At 41.9% G+C, this 23,037-nt stretch overlaps 1 protein-coding gene across 2 annotated transcripts in view; it reads right to left on the bottom strand.

Moving 5' to 3' along the window:
- MDGA1 (MAM domain containing glycosylphosphatidylinositol anchor 1) overlaps positions 1 to 22,794 on the bottom strand; it is a 318,790-nt gene extending 295,996 nt beyond the window's left edge. The window contains exon 1 of one of the 2 annotated variants that reach the window (XM_087717920.1): positions 22,638 to 22,794. In XM_087717920.1, the coding sequence (XP_087574046.1) occupies positions 22,638 to 22,704 (67 nt within the window). In that variant the 5' untranslated portion in view covers positions 22,705 to 22,794. The remainder of the gene's footprint in view (positions 1 to 22,637) is intronic. The other variant, XM_087717918.1, reaches the window with a different exon arrangement.
- Positions 22,795 to 23,037: the final 243 nt, after the last annotated feature.

Below are 23,037 nucleotides of genomic sequence, written 5' to 3'. Positions count from 1 at the left end.
CCAGAAACATTTGCCATACCATTGGCTCCCTAGTTCTGTAATAAATGTAAAAGCAAGATTTATATCATCTCATATCCTCAATGCAGTTGCAACACAGATTGACACTATTTGACACCTTTCTGGATTTCTAAGGTGAGAAATATTGGGATTACATTTCCAAAGGAAAAAAATTGATCCTGAAGAAAACACTTAGGATTTATCATGTTGTAAAGAAGCTACTTTACCAATATTTTTAATAATATCAAACATGGTATCTTTCAGGGTTTTCACAAGTAACTTCAAATAATGACCTTGCATGAAATTCAGAGTAAAGTGTTTTAATTAGTGTGTGGCAGGACACTCAATTTCTGCCAGCAACATTTAGAGAAAACTCCTCTTGAGGAGTGGGAGCAAAAAGGATGGATAATCTCATAGAGGACTACAATAAGTGGTAAAGTGATACTTGCTATTTTAATATTACTAATTACTCTTAATTATCCAGACATACAGGACATCGGAAAACAAATGCACGTTTACCATTTTTATTGTTCACTTTCTAACTAGAAGCTTCATTCATTTACATTCCCACATACACAAAAATAAAAGTTCAGTTCAGTGGCTAACTAGCTACTATGCTAGTTAAGAATGCAGGGAGGCAGGCTGTCTCTCATGCACAGTACCTCATTTTATGCAATGGTTCTGTTGTACTATGGTCCCTATCTACTATTAAAGATTCCAACAAGACTTGTTTGTCCCAACTTGATACCCTGACCTTTTCACTTGAATACCAGCATCTTATCCAATTTACATAAACACTTTATTTTGGCAAGCCGTGTCTTGTTAAATCTATTGTGCCTCTTGATTGTGACTTTAAGTGAGTCTCATATATTCCTTCCTTCCTTCCTTCCTTCCTTCCTTCCTTCCTTCCTTCCTTCCTTCCTTCCTTCCCATCTTCAATGTAACAATTAAAAACCAATATATTTGTAATTACAGGATACCACTGATAAAATTATGGTAACAATAGTAAGAGGATTAGTTAAATCATCATGTTTCGAAAATTGGAGATTTTTCTTCACTTTTTTCTCACAGCAATTTTACCATTCCAAAAAAGTTTGAATCACTGCTTATCATTATCCATTTCAAGCAGAGTAATGAAGAATAACCATTCTCACAATAATTATTTTTAAGAGGTTTCTTAAGTATTCCTTAGTCCACACCATGGGTCAAGTGTGTTTCTTTGGATATTTTAAAGTATTTTCAAAGTCAAATTGTATAGTCTAATACCATGCACAAGGATTAAACTGAGAACCTTCATACGTCCAAAATACTTGGTTTGAGAATACATAAATCATGTCTTCATTTTAATGATGAGAGACAAAGATATAAATTCTCTCATAAGAATTTATCCCTCTGCATCTATACCTCAGTGATACATTATTTGATGCTCTTCCCAGAAATTAATTGTGTCTCTACTGGAGATGGTTTTTCAATAAGAACATTAATTTCAGACAGTTGGCCACTAATTAGCAATATCTAGCACAATATTTCTCAAATGTAGTAGGCGTAAGACAATGAGGTTGCTTATATCTAATGTTAAATTCAATGAGAAAGACACAATTTGACCTAGTGATTAAGGCACCAGGATAGAAACCAGGAAATTATGAATTCTAATCCCACTTTAGCTACCGTTTATCCCCCAAAATAAGACAGGGTCTTATTTTCTTTTGACACTTCCCCCCCAAATAAACACTTGGCCTTATTTTTGGGGAGGTATTATTATTTTTGAGATGCAGGAGGTGGCGGGTATGGTCACCTCAGGGCTCCTGAAATATTTTCAGAGAGGGCTTATTTTCAGGGAAGGGCTTATTTTAGTGCATGTGCTCAAAAGCCCGATTGGGATTATTATCTGGGGATCTTATTTTCAGGGAAACAGGGCATGAAACAGGGCATGAAGGTAGCTGGGCAATTTGGAGCCGGTTACTTTCTCCAGCCCAAACCTCATAGGGTTGTTGTTGTTGTTGTGGGGAAAAAGAAGAAGGGGTATTAGATATATTTACTACCTTAAAGTATTTATATAAATAATAAAGGTGAGATTACAAAAAAGTAATCTAGAAAACAACATGTTTTATGTCACTGTATATAGTTCATGAACTGGGGTAGACATGGCAACAAGGTCAGCCAATGTATAGGCATAGCAATTAAGTAAGTCAATGTTTGGGAATTGAAACAGTTTAGAGCCTATCAAGCTGTTTGACAGTATATAAGCTTGAAGCTTCTGTATTCCTCGATTGTTGCCTTCACCATTTTGTGCTTCCATTTTGTGTTATGTTTATACTTGCTATCTCTCCTCTCTACCACGTTGGAAGAACCATTCTTAGTACTGTATATATGTTTCATGTGTTATTATATATATAAAACGAGAAGTTAATGAATCCTGCTGAATTAGTTATGTCTGGGTGCTTTCTGGATTTGATTTCTGCAACAAACTCTGACATTTTAGGTATTCTAACCCCTTAATTTCTGGGTTCCTATTTAATGCAGATGTCAGAGATCAAAGCTGGATTCTTCTACATGCAAATCATGTTCTTAAATTCACAGTAATGGCTCATCTTTTCCTACTGGGTATAAGAAAAAGATTTTGCTCCTCATGCTTTAAACCACCATTGTCTTATTTCTAAATCAAAATGAACAAACAAAAGCCTCCTTAGAAAAGCCAGTCGTGAATCAGGCTTCAAAATTATTGCTCAAAATTCTTGAATCAGGTTTCAAAACTATTGCACAAAATTCAAATGCCTGAAGGAAAAAGCTTTGGGATTCTGCAGGTGGTTAACCCAATGCTTAACTTTAGATTGTCCTAACGGGAAAAATGAACTTATGGTCTATGGCTTTGATGATTAGACAGGATCTTCCTTCTTCCTTTATTTTCATTTGCACTAATTTCTATTCTTGCTTTTATAATATCTAATAATACTTTTTAAAGGATTAAAAAATACCCCATAAAGCAGGGGTGAAATGTTATTGGTTCGGACTGGTTCCCTCCACAAACCACTAGCAAGGATGCTAGCTGTTTGCCCAAACTGGTAGTAAAAAAAATGCTACTGGTTCGGGCGAATTGGTTTTTCTGACGATCAGCTATCCTGCATGATTTATATTAGCTAGAAAGCAGGATTTCCTGCTCTGTGCATGAATGGAAGATCCTGCCCATGCGCGGAGGTGGCATGTGCACTCATGTGCTACTGAACCAGTAGCAAAGGTAAGTGGATTTCACCCCTGCCGTAAAGTATTTTCTAAGCTTAAACTTTTCACTTAAACTTTTTTTAATATTTTACTTTTTCCAAGCGTTAAAACATTTTCTCAATAAGCCATCTCGGTTTACAAATAGGAGACTTTTTATCAAGCAAGAATGTTGCAATGTTTTTTAATTAAATATATTTTAATTAGAAATGGCAATTTTCAACAAAATTTTCATAAATGTAATAGTCTTACAGCTGCTCATGTTATGTTTTATCTTTTCAGATTGAAAAGAAAAAAATGCTGCCCCAATCAATGGATTTTAAAGGTGTATCAAGTGTACACAATACCTGTGGACAACTCCTTAAGCTAAATGAGTCTCTTCCCAATATTGTACTGCAGCTGCAGAGGATACAATCCTGTAAAAAGACATTGCTGCTTTAAGGTGCTACACAAAATGTCCCTGCATATTCTGAAATCCCTGTTCTCCTTTGAATAAGAAACATGATATAACCCTACCAGATTTCTGGCTAATCTAAATCACAAGCTTCTTCCTTCGTATGACACCTTCTGTCTTTTTAAGTATTGTCTGCTAACATTCTCTCTTAGCTTTAGTTTTAATTCTAGAAGATCTTTCCATAAACAAAAAGAAAAAGCACACAAATATAGGCTAGAGTTTTCTTTCTAGAAAATGTTTTGTCTGTTTTTTTGTCGTGCAGCTATTACTACCTAAGCACTCAGCTATTCATTACAGTTTCTTTTAAACAGATATGATTCATGTGCCTACCTGCAGAGAAGTATCATTGTAAAAGTTGAATGCATATATCTATATATCTATAAATTAAACTCAGGATGAATTAAACTGAAGTCAACTAGACAAACAGGTATAGCTTGTAATTAGGAGATTCAATTTTGGGGATTTACAGAATCCAGAATTAAATAAAAGACTCATGCAAGAATAATAGTGGCAAGCACTCCCCCTGCTGGTTAGCATCAGCATAGCAAGGCTAATTCCATACACCACTACCTGTAGGCGCTGGGAAGCAACACACCTTCTACACGTGGTAAGGAATCTACTCGTTCACACCCCAAAATCAAGGTTCAAAAGAAGTGTGGCTAAAGACAATGAATAGATGTTCAAACATGAAAATGCTACCGTAGAATATGGTTGATGTTGATCAACATGTTGGGTGAAACACCTGCAGGCAAAGGGGTGATCCTCTTTTCAGTGTGAAGTAAAGAAACTTTGTGTAATTAGAATCTCTGGAGATGCCGTAGGATAGACCAGTGGCCCCCAACCTTTTGGGCACCAGGGATCAGTTCCATGGATAAAGGTTTTTCCGCGGATCAGAGGGGACGCGGTTTTACATGCTGCCTGCATCCCACAGATAGAACTTTACTTGTTTGTGTGGCGCAGTTGCTGGCATGATGCAGACTGGTTCTGGTCCATGGTTGGTATTTGGGTCCCCTGGGATAGACAGTACATGTTATTGGTCAAGGCAGGTGTCCCATGGGACCAGGCTGAGAAGACCAAGCTTGTTTTCCATAAGACTAGTTAAGCTATGCCTACCATTTCAGATGGCATAGAAAAACCACTGTCTCAAAAAAAAAAAAAAAAACCACCTTCTTCCAAGTAGACATTCTTAGCAGACACAAAATTAATACAGCAAAGAGAAGACTGTACAAGAACCATTTCTTGGATCTGTTAGTTATCTGCATGTAAAGTGTTGATCTGTCTGAGGCTCCTACTCTCAGCCTGATACAACACATCCAGGCAACAGTTCTGTGAAAACTCACTTATGTACTGCAAGAATCCCATTTTTATCCATTTGGTAACTTTTCTCTAGTAGATGGAACTGTTATTAGACTGCGAGTGACTTCTGCCCTTGGTTCTTTATTTCCTGCTTCAGGTTATTGATTCCCTTCATAACTCATTTTAAGGGTCAGTTTGATACCATCTTTGCAGAGTAGCACATAATAATAATTAAAATAAAACCTGCTGTATGCTAATTTTCTGCTCAAAAGGAATAAAAGCTTTAGAGAATTTTCAATAAAAGGAAATAAAACCATCTTTAAAGGAACAATACTCAGGATATTTGGTTAATAACAATTTTTAATTAAGCTCTGTAATTCTATGCCCCACACATACACATGCTGGGTCCTAGAGGGGCTTGGGTCCCTTGAGCAATCCTCTTTTCTCTTCCTCCAAGGGAAGTTTTATTTCTGTTGGTCACCATCTGAGAATGCTGAATGCCAGATACTAGCAGAAGTAGAGAAATATCAACATCCAAGCGATGGGATTCAATTTTTTTTACTACAGGTTCTGTGGGTGTGGCTTTGTGGGCATGGCAGGGGAAGGATACTGCAAAATCCTCACTCCCTCCCCACTCCAGTAACCTGCTTTTCAGCTCCATTCTCCTGTTCAGGGCAAAAAAAGAAGATCAACTGGGAGGCTGGGAGGCAGTGTGGGCGGGGCCAGCCTATTTGCCAGTTCTCCGAACTACTCAAAATTTCCGCTAACGGTTCTCCAGAACCTGTCAGGACTGACTGAATACCACCTCTGTCAACATCAGACCCATACATGATGATCATCAAATAGCTATGCCTGTGTAACAAATAATAACAAACAATATGCTATATTGCTTTGCATCTTGATAGAAATGGATATTATAAACAAATAAATCATTGCAGATACCTTATGAGGCTCGGGGTTTGAGTAAGGAAAAAAAATGAGGAATGATGAAAGCTGAACATTTCTTTTTTATGGATTTTAACCATTCAAATCTGTCATGCTGTATGGGGGGGGGGGGGCTCAGATTCTGAGTATAACAGATGTTGATGCAGAAAACTGAATTAGTGGTTAGTTAATTGCAAAAAGATCTTTTCCCATGTTTTTAAAAATGTAAATGGAAATCTTGCAACTTATCTGCAGGAAAAAGAAGGCTTTTGAAATATAGGTCTGAATTTAGTCTAGCAGGAGACCAATTTTATTTGGTGAATGAAATGAATGTAACTTAGAAATTGGTACACTGCATGCTTGTTACTGTATCTTCTTCAACCTAGAGATTTGTTAATTAACTAAATTGCAGTAATTCCATAATTACTACAGTCATACTGTAATATACATCATAATTATGAAGCTGTCACATTAAAAAAAACCAATGGCTTTTTAAAATTATTATCCCAGAGACAGGTAGTTATCTCACAGGTTGCCTACTTTTCCAGCCCCCCCTCCTTTTTTTTTTAACAGCTTCCAATATCCCAAGACTACACTGCTGAAATCTGGAGACAACTAACTGGTAATTAATTGTTCCCTTTTTACAATGAAAGTGGGGTAAAGCATTCTATGGTGATCAGATCCATTTTACACTAAGAAAAGCCCTTCTTCAAAAAGTAAGAAAGCCAAACGAAAAATTTGGCTTCTCAATTGACTTTTTTGCATTGTTCCTTTTGACTTCTACAGACCAGAATATACACAAAAGTATATACAGTTTCCCCAGAAGTAGCCAAATTAACAGCCTGGTTTTTACAGATCAAGTTCTTGAGAACATGTCCAATTCTTTTTAATAGGATAAGCCCAGAATTGAGCTTGTGGCCCTGCATTGGGCAGGCAACAGTCCTCCATTGAATTGCATGCCTTTTGGTTCTGGATGATGGTTTAGTGACAGTGTGTCATTCTGTAATGAGAAGATATTGTGTAGTTGAAGAGAAGCAGGGCCATGTTGCTTGAGAGATCCTGACATGGTTCTGGCTGCCTACATGATTCAACCCACAATTTCCATGTATTTAAAGAGGACTTTCCTTCATGTTAGCTTCTCTTCATGAGCAAGATCCCAGCTGCACAGGGAGGACTCTAGAGGGATAGCTGGTTCTTCCTTTGAAGGAAGTTAGCACCCACCCCTCTTCTAGAAGAATAAAATATCCTAGGAAATATTTAAAAGGTAGAATATTATATTTCCCTGGATGAGAAAAGGGAGAAACATGTTTTTAAAGACAAAGTAGCTCCCTGTAGCTTCCTGCCCCCCCCTTTTGTCAATGGGTCATTGGGCCTGGACCAGTCTATTCTACATAAGAAAGATAGAATTAGCCTTCTACCCATCTTGCCACATGGCACCTGGGAGGATTGCATCAGCCAACAGGGCAAACAGGCTTGGGTCTCAGGACAGCCTACAAAGTTAGCTAAGACTCCCTGCCCCTCAGAGTCTGATAACCAATCAGAATACATTTCTTACAGAGGAACAGGAAACTCTTAAGGTGGGGCCCAACAGAGGCCATACAACCAAGACAATCCCAGCATCCCTTCTCTTTTTACCCAGGAGCTCCAAGGCATTAAACATCTTTCCAAGCAGTCTCCATGTTTCCAGTATCTTTCTTCCCACTTGGAACTGAACCCATATGGCTATTCCTTCCAACATTATGAAACCAGATAATACAATAGCAAAACAATAGTTTTTAATCATGCATGCCTCTTCAAGGGAGTTATTTCTACTGTATAGCTGTTCCTCATATACATTGGCTTCTATCAGAATGGTAGATATATAGTAATCTACCTTCCTTAAGCTCTCAGAGTAGAATTATAGTGTTCCTGAGTACAAGGTTTTAGATAGACCCACAAACCATTTAAAACCTCATATATGGCTATATAACATGATGTATATAAACATCTCTATCTCTCTACCTCTCTGAGTTTAACCAAATATGGAATGTAAGATTAATTGGTTGATTGAGATAAAATGTTGGAGCAGAATTTTGTACACCTGACTGTGTTTTCCCTTCCCTTGCCTCCCGTTTATACCTATGGGAATAAGTAAGTAAATGTGTTTATTATTGTAACCACAGGCAGGAGTGAGTTCCTGCCAGTTCTAACCTCTTCTATAGAAGAGGTTGCACAAATCTATCATACCGTTTAGAACTGGTTCCAGCTCCCTCCCCCCACCTGATCGCACCACGCTTGCCCCGCCCACTGCTCACTGATTGGCTGGCTCACCAATTGCCCCGCCCGCCTCTAAGAGTCCCATCTAAACCTTAAAGTCTTAAAGCTGTCAACATCTCTGGGGGGGGGGGTTCTAAAGGGTTAGGGGTGCAAGGGTCTTGTAACTTGACAGCTTTAAGCTTCAATACCAGAGTTCCTGAGCCAACATGACTGAAGGAGGAATTCTGGGAGTTGAAGTCCACAAGTCTTAAAGCTGTCAAGTTTGAACCCTCCTGGGATTTTTTTTCTAAAGGGTTAGGGGTGCAAGGGTCTTGTAACTTGACAGCTTTAAGACTTGCGTGCTTCAAATGCCAGAGTTTTTGAGCCAACATTTTGGTTGCTAAGCAAGAACGTTGTTAAGTGAGTTTCACTACATTTTACAAGTTGGCCACCCCTATCCAGTCACATGACTGCCAAGCCACTCCCACAAAGCAGGCCATACCTACAGAAGAGGTTCTAAAAAATGTTGAAACCCACCATTGACCTCATGTCATAACATAGAAATGCCATAAAATACAATAAAATAACAATAAAACAGTGAAAATATAAGAGAATAATAAAAGTATTAGACTGCTCCTGGGAGTAGTGTAAGTCTCTTTCTAATGCTTTCATTTCCTGGGCTCAAAGCATGCATATACACAAGCTATTATTGTAACACTCTCTGAACACTTTCACCAAGTTGTCTACATATCTCCCCACACTAAGTTAATGAGGGAGGCAGGTAAAGTGGGCTTAAAAATTAGTGAAGACAAGACCAAGCTGATGCAAGTTAGCAATGTGCAAGACAACACTCTGATAACATTAGGAGGGCAGGTCTTGAAATTTTGTGAAACAAAATAACTACCTTTGTAGTATCAGGGATACAGATGAGAGAACAGAAGCAGATGTGAATTGCCGAATAAGTAAAGGAACTTCCAACAAATGCATTCAAGATGGACCATATCCACTATAAACACAGAAACCAAGATCAAAATATTTAATGCCATTGTCATACTGACTACCATCTATGCCAATGATACTGGAAATCTACAACAAGAATTATTCATAAGATCAACATCTTCCAACAATGTTGTTTCAGAAGAATTCTTCGCATCTCATATCAGGACCATGTCGCCAACAAGGAAATTTTACAAGGAAATAATTCCTGAAGACTGTCTGAGATAGTGACAGAATGAAGAATGCACTTTGCTGGACATGTGCTTTGCAGGAATGAACAACGCCCAGCAAAAACTACCATCAATTGGATACCATCATATGGTCAGAGAAAAAGAGGAAGGCCAAAGAAAACCTGGACCAAACATTTCAGAAAGATTTGAAAAACCTCAACCTGAAATGGAAGGATGCAGAGACTGCACTTGTGGACTGAAAATTGTGGAGTACGCTTATAACCCAATGTGCTTAGCACAGGACATGTTGATGATATAGTCATCTAAATGCAATGGTCTCTAAGTTTAACTCCTGGCCGAATGTTTGAATCCCATAGAAAAAAACTGGCTATATACATCTGATGATACCCAGTAATAATGAAGCTGGTCATGTACTGCCTCCTGGTGTTTAATATGATATGTCAGCATGTGTGGAAAGAAGAAGCATTTGTGGACCATCAAGTGATGCTGTATTTCCCCTTCAGCTAGAACAAAAATTTCTCAAACAACGATCTTTCTCAAAACTACTTTGAGGAACAGGTTAGGGTTTTCTTTCTTAAAAAAATACTTGCCTGCTCTTTCAAAAGAGGCTATTTTGAAAATATATATTCAGACTTTCTTTTGTCACAGTTACTTTTTTCTACCGTCACAATCCTTAGAAAGGATTCTAAGACGGCTGGCTCACAAGGCCAGCAAAGCAAAGCAAAACTTTCATCCATATAAACAGCTATATTTCATCACAACAGTTGTATCCTCTCCCAAGCCAAATTTAGATCCTTCCAATGCAACTATCATAACCCAAGAGAACAATAGCTTCCTAGCCCTCGAAGCAAGCAAGGTCAAAAAACAGCATGGCAGGAACTCCAGGAATATTCTTTATTACTATAGGATAAAGGTGTGTTTCTCTTTTTTATTTTGACAACTTTATGAGATTTCAAAAAAAAGTATAATATACGAAGAACAAAAAAAAGGGGGGAAGAGAGAGGAAAGCAGGGAAATACAAAATTAGGGGTACAGACAAGAAGACAAAAGAAGGTACTGTATAGAAAAAAATAATTTCCCATTTTCTTCAGTACAGATGCAAGCATGGAATATATCTGTGATGGCGAACCTATGGCATATGTGCCAGAGGCGGCATGCAGAGCTATATTTGCTGGCACGCCAGCTGTCAGCTCCAATCTGTTTCCGGCTTCCGGAGGGCCTCCAGGGTGGCCAGGAGAGGCCATTTTCATCCTTCCCAGGCTTCAGGAAAGACTCCGGAGCCTGGGGAAGGATCATGCACATATTTGTGGGGGGGGGGGGGTTACACGTGCATGTGCAGGTGGGTGGGGAGGACTGAATTGGTGTGGACACAATTTTGGCACACCATAAGAAAAAGGTTCTCCATTACTGGAATATATTAATTCTGAGCTAGAATAAATATAGTCCGTCTATAGTCCTAAACATTTCTAGTCAAATCCCAAGTTTAAAATTTAGTTCTTACAATGTCAAGTCCAAAAGAGGTTTCCATGTATAAGGATAGCGCCGTGTGTCTTAATCTTAGCAATTTTAAGGCAAGTAGTCTTCCGCTCCAAGAATACTGATTGCTACTGAGAAGCTTCAGTTTCCCATGGTGGTGAGGGATTCTCGGAGGTGAAATGCAGGAGAGTTAAAGTTGCAAAGTTGGGAAACACCGGGATAGAGTAACAGGCTCCTGAAAGTCTGTCAGAGTTTCTCTCTGCCCCATGTTAATATCAAACAAAAGCAAGCCAGCATTAGTTTGAGTTACCCCTCATGCTTTCTATATTTTCAGGAAAATTGTTATCTTTTCTCCTCCCTTAACGATTCATTGCTCTCTTTCCCCTTCCAGATCTCACAGAACTAAATGTGCAGGGATCTTTTGCCAGTTAAATATGAGTGGATGAAGGATCCAAACTGATAAGAAACCAATGTTTTATGACTGAAGGGGATGATAATCTAAGAAAGATATCTGAACTGGAACCCTAGAGCTGTACAGAAACATGTCTCTGTAATTACTTTCATATTATAGTGCTATTTTCAATTATCACAATATGCCATTTACTACGGTGGAAACCCACCTAGCTTTTCAGACCCAACAATCCTGTCTTCTAGGCTTAAGATATTCCTCTTAAGCCTAGAAGACCTCCACAGCTGCGGAAAGACTGAAAAAATTAAGCCACGTTTGGATTTACAACCAATCCTTATACCATGCTTAAACTTAGCTTTGATTTGTCAAAACAAGCTGCTTTGTCCTGGCAGCAACCCAAGAAAATTTCTTTCCAAGTTTCAAATACAGTGATTGCTTAGAATCCAACTCATAAAAACAGCTTCCATTCTTCCATAGCTGACATTTATTTCTGGATGTTTTAGAAATGATAACACACTGATTCCAAAAGGTCACATCTAACACATACAAACACATACAATATTATTTCATTTTGATCTTCTTCTCTCACTAGTTAATAAAGTTCTTTGCTCCTCAAACTGCTCACCAGAGACCAAGCCGTACCATCAGCCTAAATTAATGTTTGATTTTATGTTTATTTATTCTTATTTCCACATTATAATTCTAGCCAATTCTGTAGAAATGTCATTTCTTTAAATTATTATACTACAAATAATTGCTTGAAAGCATTTTATTTCACAACCACTTATCTTCTTCTATCTAGTTACGCAGGGCACAAACTCAATACTAAATTATCTCCAATTGTGATGATCAATACATTTATTCATCTTAAGAGAAATGCAGGTGGTCCCCGACGTACAACCACAATTCAGCTCCAAATTTCTGTTGTTGAGACATCAGTTAAATGAGTTTTGCCCCATTTTATGATTTTGCTTGCCACAGTTGTTAAGTGAATCACTGCAGTTGATAAGAGAGTAACCTGGTTGTTAAGTGAATCTGGCTTCCCCATTGACTTTGCTTGTCAGAAAGTTGCAAAAGGTGATCACGTGACCTTGAGGCACAACAATGGTATCCAGTTGCCAAGCATCTCAATTTTGATCACATGATCATGGGGATGCTGGAAAGGTCATAACTGTGAAAAATGACCATAACTGTGAAAAATGGTCTCATTTGAACGTTCACTAAATGAACTGTGGTAAGTCAAGGACTACCTGTACAATGCAATGGGATGTCATCTGTCGCACCCCCTTGACATCTTCTGAAGAAATGCAGCTTTGGGGATCCTCAGTCAGCCGCCTAAGAATCCAGAAGTTTTAGTTCCAGTGTGTATGGATGGCAACGTAAAGGGAATGCATTAGGAGCTTACTGTGTATGGAATCTATGCATTGATAGGGTATTTTATGCCTGAACATAAATGAGGGACATGGTGGCTCAATGGCTAAGACGCCGAGCTTGTAGATCAGAAAGGTTGGCAGTTTGGTGGTTCGAATCCCTAGCACCGCATAACGGAGTGAGCTCCCATTACTTGTCCCAGCTTCTGAAAACCTAGCAGCTTGAAAGCATGCAAAAAATAGAAGTAGAAAAAATAGGAACCACCTTTGGTGGGAAGGTAACAGAGTTCTGGGCGCCTTCAGCATTTAGTCATGCCGACCAAATGACCAGAGAGACGTCTTTGGACAATGCTGGTTCTTTGGCTTTGAAACAGAGATGAGCACCACCCTTAGAGTCAGGAACGACTAGCACATACTGTATGTGTGAGGGGAACCTTTACCTTTATCTTGTTTCTGAACATATGTATTATCAGAGAGTAAAACTAGACGCTGGTCCACAGCCCAAAAAGTTACAAAAAACACAAGCAGGAATAAGCCTGTTAGAACACCTAACTTGGTTCTCATCTTGTAATGGGCATGAGGGGAAGGGTGTTGTTGTTACAAACCTGATATGTAGCAAAAGGCTTTCTTGGGACTCCTTTTTACAAATCAATCTTTCTGGTGCACAATTCCTAAAGGCAATTTATCAATATAATCAAGAAATTAAAGGCTGAAATGGCAACTAGCTGCCTCTAGATAATTAGGAGTCCTTGTCCTTGTTTTACAAACAGAATTGCGTGGACCTTTAGATTAGGCATGCAAGTAATGCAGACAATTCAAAGCAAATACATAGAGACCTAAAAGTGAACTGAAATGGCAAGGTGAAGGTTATAGGTGAAGTACTGTTGGGATACCTTACAGTGAAAAAGAACGTTGGTCTTACCTGAACATCTCTTTTAAGAGGAGGGGAGGGAGTGGTCACCTGTGGGTATTCTCAAAGCCTGATTGGTCCAAAGACTGAGAGCAAAGCCTTAAATACTGGTGCCTTCCAATCCTGGCCCAGTTTCTCGAAATCGAACGGTACAACTGAAACAACAACAATAAAAAAACCAACCAAACCCCCAGGACCACCCGGCCCCTCCCCTTGGCCCCAACGGAACACAACCCAGGGCGGGTCGTGACCACTCCCTCCCCTCCTCTTAAAAGAAACGTTCAGGTAAGATCAACGTTCTTTTTCCAGAGGAGGGGAGGGAGTGGTCACCTGTGGGACATACCCAAGCTATAGTCCCAGGGAGGGAGAACAAGAAACCACTAGGACCCAAGGGGAGCATCAGCCACCACCCTCTGTAAGACCCTCCGACCAAACGACGCATCCGCAGATGCGAAGGCATCCAGACGATAATGTCGGATGAAAGGCATCGGAGAAGCCCAAGTGGCCGCACAACAGATGTCCTCAAACGGGGCTGTTGTGGCCCACGCTGCCGTGGTCACTGCACTCCTGGTAGAATGGGCCGTGATTCCCGAGGGTACCAGACAACCCGAAGCCCCGTAAGCTTCCGCAATGGACTGACGCAGCCAACGGCCGATGGTGGCCGAGGACACCCTAGAACCCAGTGTCCCCGGCTGGACAAACAAGGCCTCCGACCTATGGACCCCCTTGGTCCGCCAGAGGTAGATCCACAGAGTGTGGCGGACATCCAACCAATGCCAGAGCCGCTCCCTATCATTGGACAGACCCAGGCAAAAGTCGGGCAGGACGATCTCCTGAGCCCTATGAAAGGGAATATTCACCTTTGGGATGAAGGTAGGATCAAGACGAAGCACCACCCTAAATGGCAAACGTCATCCCTGGAAGACAGGGCACCCAGTTCAGAAATACGGCGGGTGGAGGTAACCGCCACCAGGAAAGCCACCTTCAGTGACAAGAACCATATTCTGTGAAAGCCCGCTTTCAAGGCCCTTCTGGAGGAAGTCCAAGACATTAGGAATAGTGGCCTTATCTTGAGAAATGCCCAGAGGAGAGCACCATCAGATAAAGGCCGCCCAGGTGGAATTGTAAATGCGGTTTATCGACGGACGCCGAGATTCCTCGATGGTACAAATGACCCCAGAGGACAGATTAGCCCCCCTTAGAAGCCGCCATTCAAGAGCCAAGCGGTCAGATGGAGCCACTGGGGCTCCGGGTGAATCAGAGCCCCCTGCAGCAAGACCACCTCCCCCTGTGGAATCTTCCACGGGAGGGCGACAGCTGGACTAGGTCTGCGAACCAGAGCCTCCTGGGCCAATAAGGGGTCACCACTATGACCAGGGCCCTCTTCGCCACCACCTTCCTGACGGTCCCCGGGATGAGGGGAATGGGAGAGAATGCATAAAGAAGGCCCGAGAGCCACCAGCTCCTGAGGGCGTCCGTGCCCTCCGCTGACCTGGACTGGAAATGGATGAAAAACCGAGGAAGTTGGGAGTTCGTGGGCGAGGCAAACAGATCCACCAGAGGAGTCCTGAACCTCTGACAGATCCTCCGAAACAGCGACGGGTGGAGCTGCCACTCGCCATTGTCCAGACTCAGCCAATCCGCCTGGACATTGGAGAACCCGGAGAAGTGTTCCGACACGAAAGACAACAGTGCCTCTCCGCCCAGGTGCCTAGCCGCAGAGCCTCCAGCCAGAGGGCCCGCGAGTGGGTCCCCCCTTGACGATTGATGTGGGCCTTGGTGGCCACATTGTCCATCAGGAGGAGCATGTGACGCCCCTCCACCGAGGACTGAAAGTGATGCAGAGCCAGGTGTGCCGCCTTCAGCTCCAGCCAATTTATGTTGTGGTGGAGATCCAAGGCTATCCACCTGCCCGGAGCCATCCGAGAACCCACCAGGGCCCCCCCCGAACAGACTCGCGTCTGTGGTAACAGTCACCCTGTCTGGGTCCCAGAAGTAGCAACCCCGCTGAATGGCCGGGGAAAGCCACCACACCAGCTTGTCCTCCTTCACAGCCAGGCAAATATCAGCGGAGCGGCAGCTACCCGGAGCGATCAGCTGCTCCGCAGGCAGCTTGAGTGCTCCATATGGCGCCGAAGCTGCTGCCACCACCGTTCCATACAGGGAGAGCTGCTCCGTTAGCAGCTGAAAATGGGAGCTGGCACTCCCGCAATCCTGGGGATAGGGCTGAGGCTCCGGGTCTGCAGGGGGGAGGCTAAAACGCCCTACAGGGCCCTCCCCAACTGCCCGAGGCAGAGAACTGTCCCTTGGGGCCGCAGCTGCACAATTTAGAATTTAGTAAAACTTTTAAAGTGCCCAATTAAGCCAAATAGAAAAGCAGATCTCAATAAAATTAAGCCTACCTATGGAAATTCTCAACAGTACTTGGACCAAGAAAGACTGAGAGAAACTGGGCCAGGATTGGAAGGCACCAGTATTTAAGACCTTGCTCTCAGTCTTTGGACCAATCAGACTTTGAGAATACCCAGAGGTGACCACTCCCTCCCCTCCTCTGGAAAACTGGGTTTGTTCACTTTGGATTACAATCCTAAAGCAACTGCTCCATTCTTTCAGCAATCTCCACTTGTCTAAACAAACAGAAACTCCATCTGGAGAAGAGCCGAGGTGGCACAGTGGTTAGGGTGCAGTACTGCAGGCCACTTCAGCTGACTGTGATCTGCAGTTCAGTGGTTCAAATTTCACCGGCTCAAGGTCGACTCAGCCTTCCATCCTTCCGAGGTGGGTGAAATGAGGACCCAGACTGTGGGGGCAAGTTGCTGACTCAATTTGCTAAAAAATTTGTAAACTGCTTAGAGAGGGCTAAAAGCCCTATTAAGCGGTATAGAAGTCTAATTAATAAATAAATAAAATAATAAATAAATAAATAAAAATAAAGTTATAGACAACTACTTAGAAAAGAACACTTTTTGAATTGCTAATGCTGCTGACTGCAAAATGCAAATGCATTAAAAGGAGTTTTTTCAATACTGTTTTCTTTCTTTCTTTTACATACTCTTCCCCCAACTCGCGCGCGCGCGCGCACACACACACACACACACATTTATCAGGCAGTTGCCACACCTTCACTCACTCTGTCTTTTCAAGTTGTCTAGAATATGGATTTCCTCAAAAATCTGACAAAAACCTGACATGGTGATAATTTTCTAAGCTATGTTGCTCATGTCAAATTATTCAACATCTGTCTTCATGTTCCTACAAAAATTAGCATAAGATAGTGGTTTCTGATGACACCTCTAGTGAAATATTTTGACTCCTACCAGTAAGTTGCAAACAACCTGTCAGGTGGATAATGTCAGGTTCCCAGTCCTGCATACTAAAATGGCTCTGTGGGTTGTTTGGGGTTGTATGAAATGGTCTAAATGCTGGCTTGAGGCCTTAAAAAGAGCAAGGACAATCACATTGAAGAGAAGCATCAGGCAGGCAGGCAGGCAACATTACTCCTGTGCAGCACCAGCAGAAAAACTAGAATCCACATTGGATGTTAGGCATTTTGGTCCACAGAAAGGACAAAACAATTCCGCCAGAAACAAAAAGGAAAAGTTACAAAGATGGATTTCTGTGAGTGAAAGGGCCATAACAATGACATGGGCTTGTGGCGAGAGGTCGGGGGGAAACTGGAAAAACAGTTATGGAGTAACAAAACTCACTTAGGAATTTTACTGTTCTAAGATAAGACTGGTGTCTCTAGAAGTTGCATAGTCATTATCAAATAGGCAAGGAAAGCTGACGGAACACAGGACAAAGAAAAATAATTTATTAATAAGGAATATTATTTAACAGATGTCGAGTCCATTGGGATCTCTCCAAGCTAGGCAATTTTCATGAGAACAACAAGAAGCAAGATCTATGAAAGTTGCTTTAAAGGGAAGGATGGCTAAATCAATAGAAAACACATTTCTTCAGTAAAGAAAAGTAGAGTGGTCTTTAGGACAGAAGAGGTTTTAAAGAATTCCCTACTAGAGACAAACGTGACTTGCCCTCCAGCATCAGTTCAATTTACTGGAGTTACCAATTAATACTTTGCCCTAGCGAATGTTTAACATCTATTAACACCTGCACATCAAGCTGCTGAAAGTATCACAATGAAGCTTGGCAAAAGATCGACACCCCAGCCCTATCAGTGCGAAGATAAAACTTGAAGGAACAGAGGACTCTTCAGTAGAATGGCATGATAACCCACTGTGGTTAAAAAGAAAGCAACTTTCTCCCAGGACGTTAAAATAAGAGTCTTTCACGATACACCTTGCCAAGTTCAAAAATACAGTACCGACTCCATAATCTTAGAAAGTGGGGATTCATTCACTAAGCCCAATTTTTCCCGCTCTTTTCTCTCTCTTGTCATCAGTGAAGAATAGCTCCTGCTGTGCATATTCTGTCTGCTTTCCAAAGTCTACGATAACTACAGCCTTCCCCTGTAAGATTTCTGTTTGACTGTTCACGAATAAGGCAGCCAAATGTGTTCCTTTGAAGCTCCTCCCTTTGGCTGCTTCTTCTTTTTTCCCCTGGAAGTTTCCTTGAAGATTTGCCTTTTGCATGAGGACAATGATGGGGAACTGCAAGTCGCTGAGCCTTTTCCTCAGTGCACTAAGAGAAAGTTGAGCTGTCAGCAGATCCATGTTAGCAATAAAACACCAAAACATCAAAGCTTGTTAAATCCTCCTTCTGAGGTAAATAAAACAGCAGTCCAGCCTCTATAATTCCAAATAGAACAACCCTCTCCTCATGATTTATTCCGTGAGCTTTAAAATACCATTTCTCCCCTCCTATATACATATATACTTCATATTAATTCCAAGATAAAATATATCTGCAATCTTGATCAAATATTTCCTTTCTCCCAAATCCCCTTTCTTTCCATTTATCTCCAATACCTATTTCAACCCGTGTTTAAATTTAAATAGGTATTTTAATTTCCTTGTTTTTTAAAAAAAATATATGTACATATAATTCAGCTGATGCTTAGGATATTTTGCTACAGAGATATTTTCCACGGTTGAACAATCTATTGCTTTATGCATATGGACAAGTGTAATACGAGGGAAGTTTCCAAAGATAATTCCCACTGTTCTAATAAATAATTAGAGTTGACATTAATGTATTGTTTCGCTAACACAATACAATCTAGTTTCGGCAGATAACCATTACTGGCATAAACATCCAGTACAATTCAGACACCTCCTGATCAAGAAGTGTAGCCCTCCAGTCCACCCAGAATCACAGAGCTCTGAGCCAATCCCAGCCTTTAAAAACATTTTAAAATGGTTTTTTTTTACTCATTTGTTTCTCTCCCAGGAGTCATTTTTATCAAAACTGTAACCCGCCAAGGCGGGCTGACAAAATCTTGCGGCCTACTGCAGAATATCAAATTGTGCCCACTGCAATTAAGTTGTGGAATACCTAAGGTCAGCCCACGTTTTTGGGGCAAGTAAGCCAAACAGGGCTTCCTTTCCTGAGAGTAAAAACACAGTAAAAGATACATTAGATTTATTGCTCATTCACAATACCCAAATCCAGGCGCCTAGCAAAACTGCAACACACTGTTCAATAGAAAAGCCAGCCCTGATTTATTTGCCACTTTAAATCTCTTCCTATGGGAGCCCTATTAGATGGCAAGTCATTCAGGCAGAACAGTTTGTTTTGTAGTGAAGAAGGGATTTTGTTTAACTTTTCTTCAGGGTTACAGTGGTAACCTTCTTTGCACATAAAACAGCATTCTGTGACCTCCACAGAGTATGAAGCAGTCCATGCTGAAAAAAAGAAGAGGAATGAAATTACGCAAGAGATCTGTTAACATGAGTGATGAGCTACTTCATATGCACGTGTGAACTTGGTCATGGAAGACAAGAATAGTCAGAGACAGGTTCTTTCACAGCTGTAGTGCGTGGGTATGTGTGAAAATTATTTGGTAGCCAGTTTAGGTTTGGCGTTTTGGTAAAGATGGATGGATGGATGGAATTGTCTAACAAAGGAAAGGAAGATTATTAAAAGAATCAGACCTTGTTCGGTCATCATGTCAGAGATCAGTTTATATAGCTAGCTTTTTCAGGTTCTTCTCAGCCTGTGGTCCAAGTGCTTCTCTTAGCACAAATCTAATTTGTTCCATCCATTCTGATTAAACGTGGTAGCCGCCTTTTATAAAAGTCCACAATAGGCAAATCATCTAGTTTAATGTGATTTAATCTGACATTAGATTATATTTACAACTTTCATGACAAGGTGTACAAGGACCCTTTCTTAGCCTTCTTGATAACCATTATGGTATAAAATGTAATGCCTAGGTGGGAGAATATGCTGATGCATAACAGTTCACAAAATTTCCAGGGTCACAAGGGTCACCCACTAAGAACACCAAACTCTCATATCACATTCAGCTGAAAACTACAGCTAAAGCTCAAATTTAATGGAGGGAGTAGGAAAGGGCAAGGACTCTGCAATTCTTGATTAGATTTTTCTTCCAGAGCAAAAAGCTGTAGTTCAACATTGCACAAAACATTAATAGCTCCCTCTTCAGAAACTAAAATAATTAGCAGGGCTAAAAACTGCTTTGGAAAAAGAAGGAACTGCAGATGGGTGACCATGGAAAGTTTGTGGAATACTGATTCCACTCATCTGAACCACAATTACAGATATAGTTGCAAATTAAAATGGTTATTCTCTACATAAGTCATTGAAAGAGAAATAGAGAAGACAATTGAAGGAGCAAAGAACCTCTGTTGATTAAATAATAAACTTACTGCATCTTTTTCTGTTTGATTTTTCTGCACATTCTGTCCTCCCTTTTTTTCTGTCTGAAATATACCAGCATTGTTATGCTAAACGTCTACAGATAGGAAGAAATGCAAAAACAAAAGTCTAGAAATAAAAGAAAGAGGAGAGGGGGCTAAGTTCATTAAGAAGTAAGAGTCAGAAATAAGTCTGAAAGAATACACTCAAGTATGAAGATTGGCAGCCTTAAAAGACCCTGAAGAGGCCTGAGAATAGAAAACCAGACCACTAGTTCTGCATGGACTGCAACAGTCAAGCTAATTAAAAATAAAAAGTTTGGCTGGAAGCATATAAAATACCCATGGGGATGTGAAAACCTGCACACACAACATTTCTTTTGCAACCAAGACATTACATACCCCATCTCACTTCTCTGGGGCATGCCTTGTAATTTCCCTCTAGGTTTTTAATCTTTCCCCCCTATTCTTCCTTTTTCTTATCAGGCTTTGGGGGATGGAATAAGAGACAAAACAAAACAATATTGAAAGCAAATAACCGAAATTGACAATTGTAGCCCAAGTAAATGGAGAGAATAATTCATTCCCTTTTATTTTTATTTTCCTTTTCTGCATCATTAAAATGACCACAAAGGCTTTAGCTCTGTTGCAGGGACTAGAATCTTAATGGAAAGGTTACCCATTGGAAAACCAGCTGAACTGAGGGTTGATCCCCATTAAGTTCTAGATAAGGCTTAGGTTAGGAGCCTTAACGTTTCTACCTGCAGGGATGGAGAGGAAGAGGAGTTTGGAGAACTTGATTTCACAGCTATGGATAAACAAGGCTGTTGTGCAAAAGAGCAAGGTGTTGTTATGCCTTAGGAAGCTGAAGTCTTCGCCCTACGCAAAAACAGGGGCTGAATAGTGACACTGCTCTAGTCCATTCTTGGCATCTGTCACACTGCGTTGCCTTTATGCTGCCAAGGGATAAATCATCTTGTGTTTCTTCTAGGGGTACCCCTGACAAGTATGTCAGCTGTTTCTGCCAAGTTGGCTGTTCCTGTGTGTGAACGAGCATCCTTTTGCAAACGGGATACCAACCTGTTCACTAAATCTGTGGAAACGGGTCTCCTTCCCAATCCTCGATAAAAGGGGATCTTTTAAAACAGTGGCAGAAAAAGTGAGGGGGGGACGGGGACGGGACAGCGTGATCAACGAGAACTACCGTACTAAAGATTCCTTATTGCCTTTTTAATCTTTCGTTCCAATCATCGCTCCAACCATAACGCTCGGTCTGCAGGCGGGAATGCTCCACCGCGCCCGCTCCTGTCTAGCGCCAGCCTTCAGTTTTTCCCGTCGCTCCCCAAGCTCCTCTCTCCACTCCCGGGAGTAGCAAAAGGGGCGGGGGGGGAGAGATCCCAGCAGCAAGTGCCCGTGCATGCGCTGTGCTGTTTTGCGGAGCTCTCTCCGTCCCGCTTCATTTTAAATTCTCCAGAGCTCAGTGACGACTGGAGCGGGACGCCTTGCTCGCGTCCCCGTCCCGTCCCCCCCCCCCCGCGAATCACACCTCCCGTCGCCTCGCGGCAGAAAGGGAGCGAGTCCTTCTTCCAGGCATAGTCGGACTCTTTCTTCTCCTCCCCCACCCCAAGATCGGAAAGTACCTTAAGAGCTGAAAGGGGGGTCCGGTTTGCCCCCTCTAAGCTCCTCAGGCGTAGCAACCCTCTTTTGAAACGAAACGCGTGTCGACAAGTAAACCCATATTGGCAAAGGAGGAAGAGGGGAAAGGGTTAACGGGTCGTTTTAGTAACGGGAATGGGCGATCCAAAAAAAGGGACCAACATAGGGAAGGGAGGAAAGAAAGAGGGAGGGAGGGAGGGAGGGATGGATGGACCGGCCAGCTTTGTCTTCCCAGCAGAGGCTGGAGACGCACGGATGGCCCACCGGCTCTTAAAGGGCGCCTTTTCTGTTTAGGAACAACAAGTTGGTTTGTTTCCACCGAACGGAATCTCGCAGCTCAGAAATGTCTCCCCCCCCCCCGCTTTATTCCCTCGTGCCGCTCAGACGGAGGCTTTCCAAGGTTTTTTGTTTTTTTTTAAAGCATAACATCTCCGGTCTCCTAAATCATAGGAGGGTCGGGGTTAGAGGAGAGGAACGGCAGCAAAGTCACCGCGGCGAGAGATTATTACAAAGTAGCTGGATGGGGTTGCGTCGGGAACTTCCCATCCTTGATTCTACCCACGGTCGTTTACTTTCTTCCTCTGCAGGTGCTTTCCGAAAACAAACACCCCCAAAACTTTGATCTGATTATTCAGCCCAGCTCTCCAATCACTCCTTCCCCCCTCCCCCCGCAAATCTCATCCTTTTATTTCCCCCCCGAAGACTAAAACTGCCATGCCTCTTACCATAGACCCCTTGTCCCCTGATGTACACCGGGACCAGCGACAGGAATAAAAGCCACAGAGTCTCCATCTTCAAGGCAGAACATTCATAGCCAGCGAAGAATAGAAGCCAGAGCCAAAGGCAACCCAGCAGCCTCAGATGGTGGATCCGTTTAAAAATAAAGGCGAGGAGTGTAAAAATCCCGGTTGTTGGTACCCCCCCTTTCCGCGGCCTCGAAGCAGAGGAAAGGATGGAGCCCCGGAGAAGAGCCGGGGCCAGCCACGGAGGCGTCTCAGCCCGGCTGGCGAACTCGAGTCAGCCAATCTGCTTCCCAGGAAGCTTGCGCTCTCCTCCGCGCACAAAGGCAATCGGAACCGAGTGAAACAGCCTCCCTCCCCAGACCCGGAGTTGCGGGGATGGGGG

Source organism: Thamnophis sirtalis, unplaced genomic scaffold, assembly GCF_051295495.1.
Source record: "Thamnophis sirtalis isolate CommonGarterSnake01/CBP01778 unplaced genomic scaffold, rThaSir2_p1.2 scaffold_6, whole genome shotgun sequence".
In the NCBI taxonomy this organism is placed as follows: Eukaryota; Metazoa; Chordata; class Lepidosauria; order Squamata; family Natricidae; genus Thamnophis; species Thamnophis sirtalis.
This window is presented reverse-complemented; position numbering and strand designations above follow the sequence as displayed.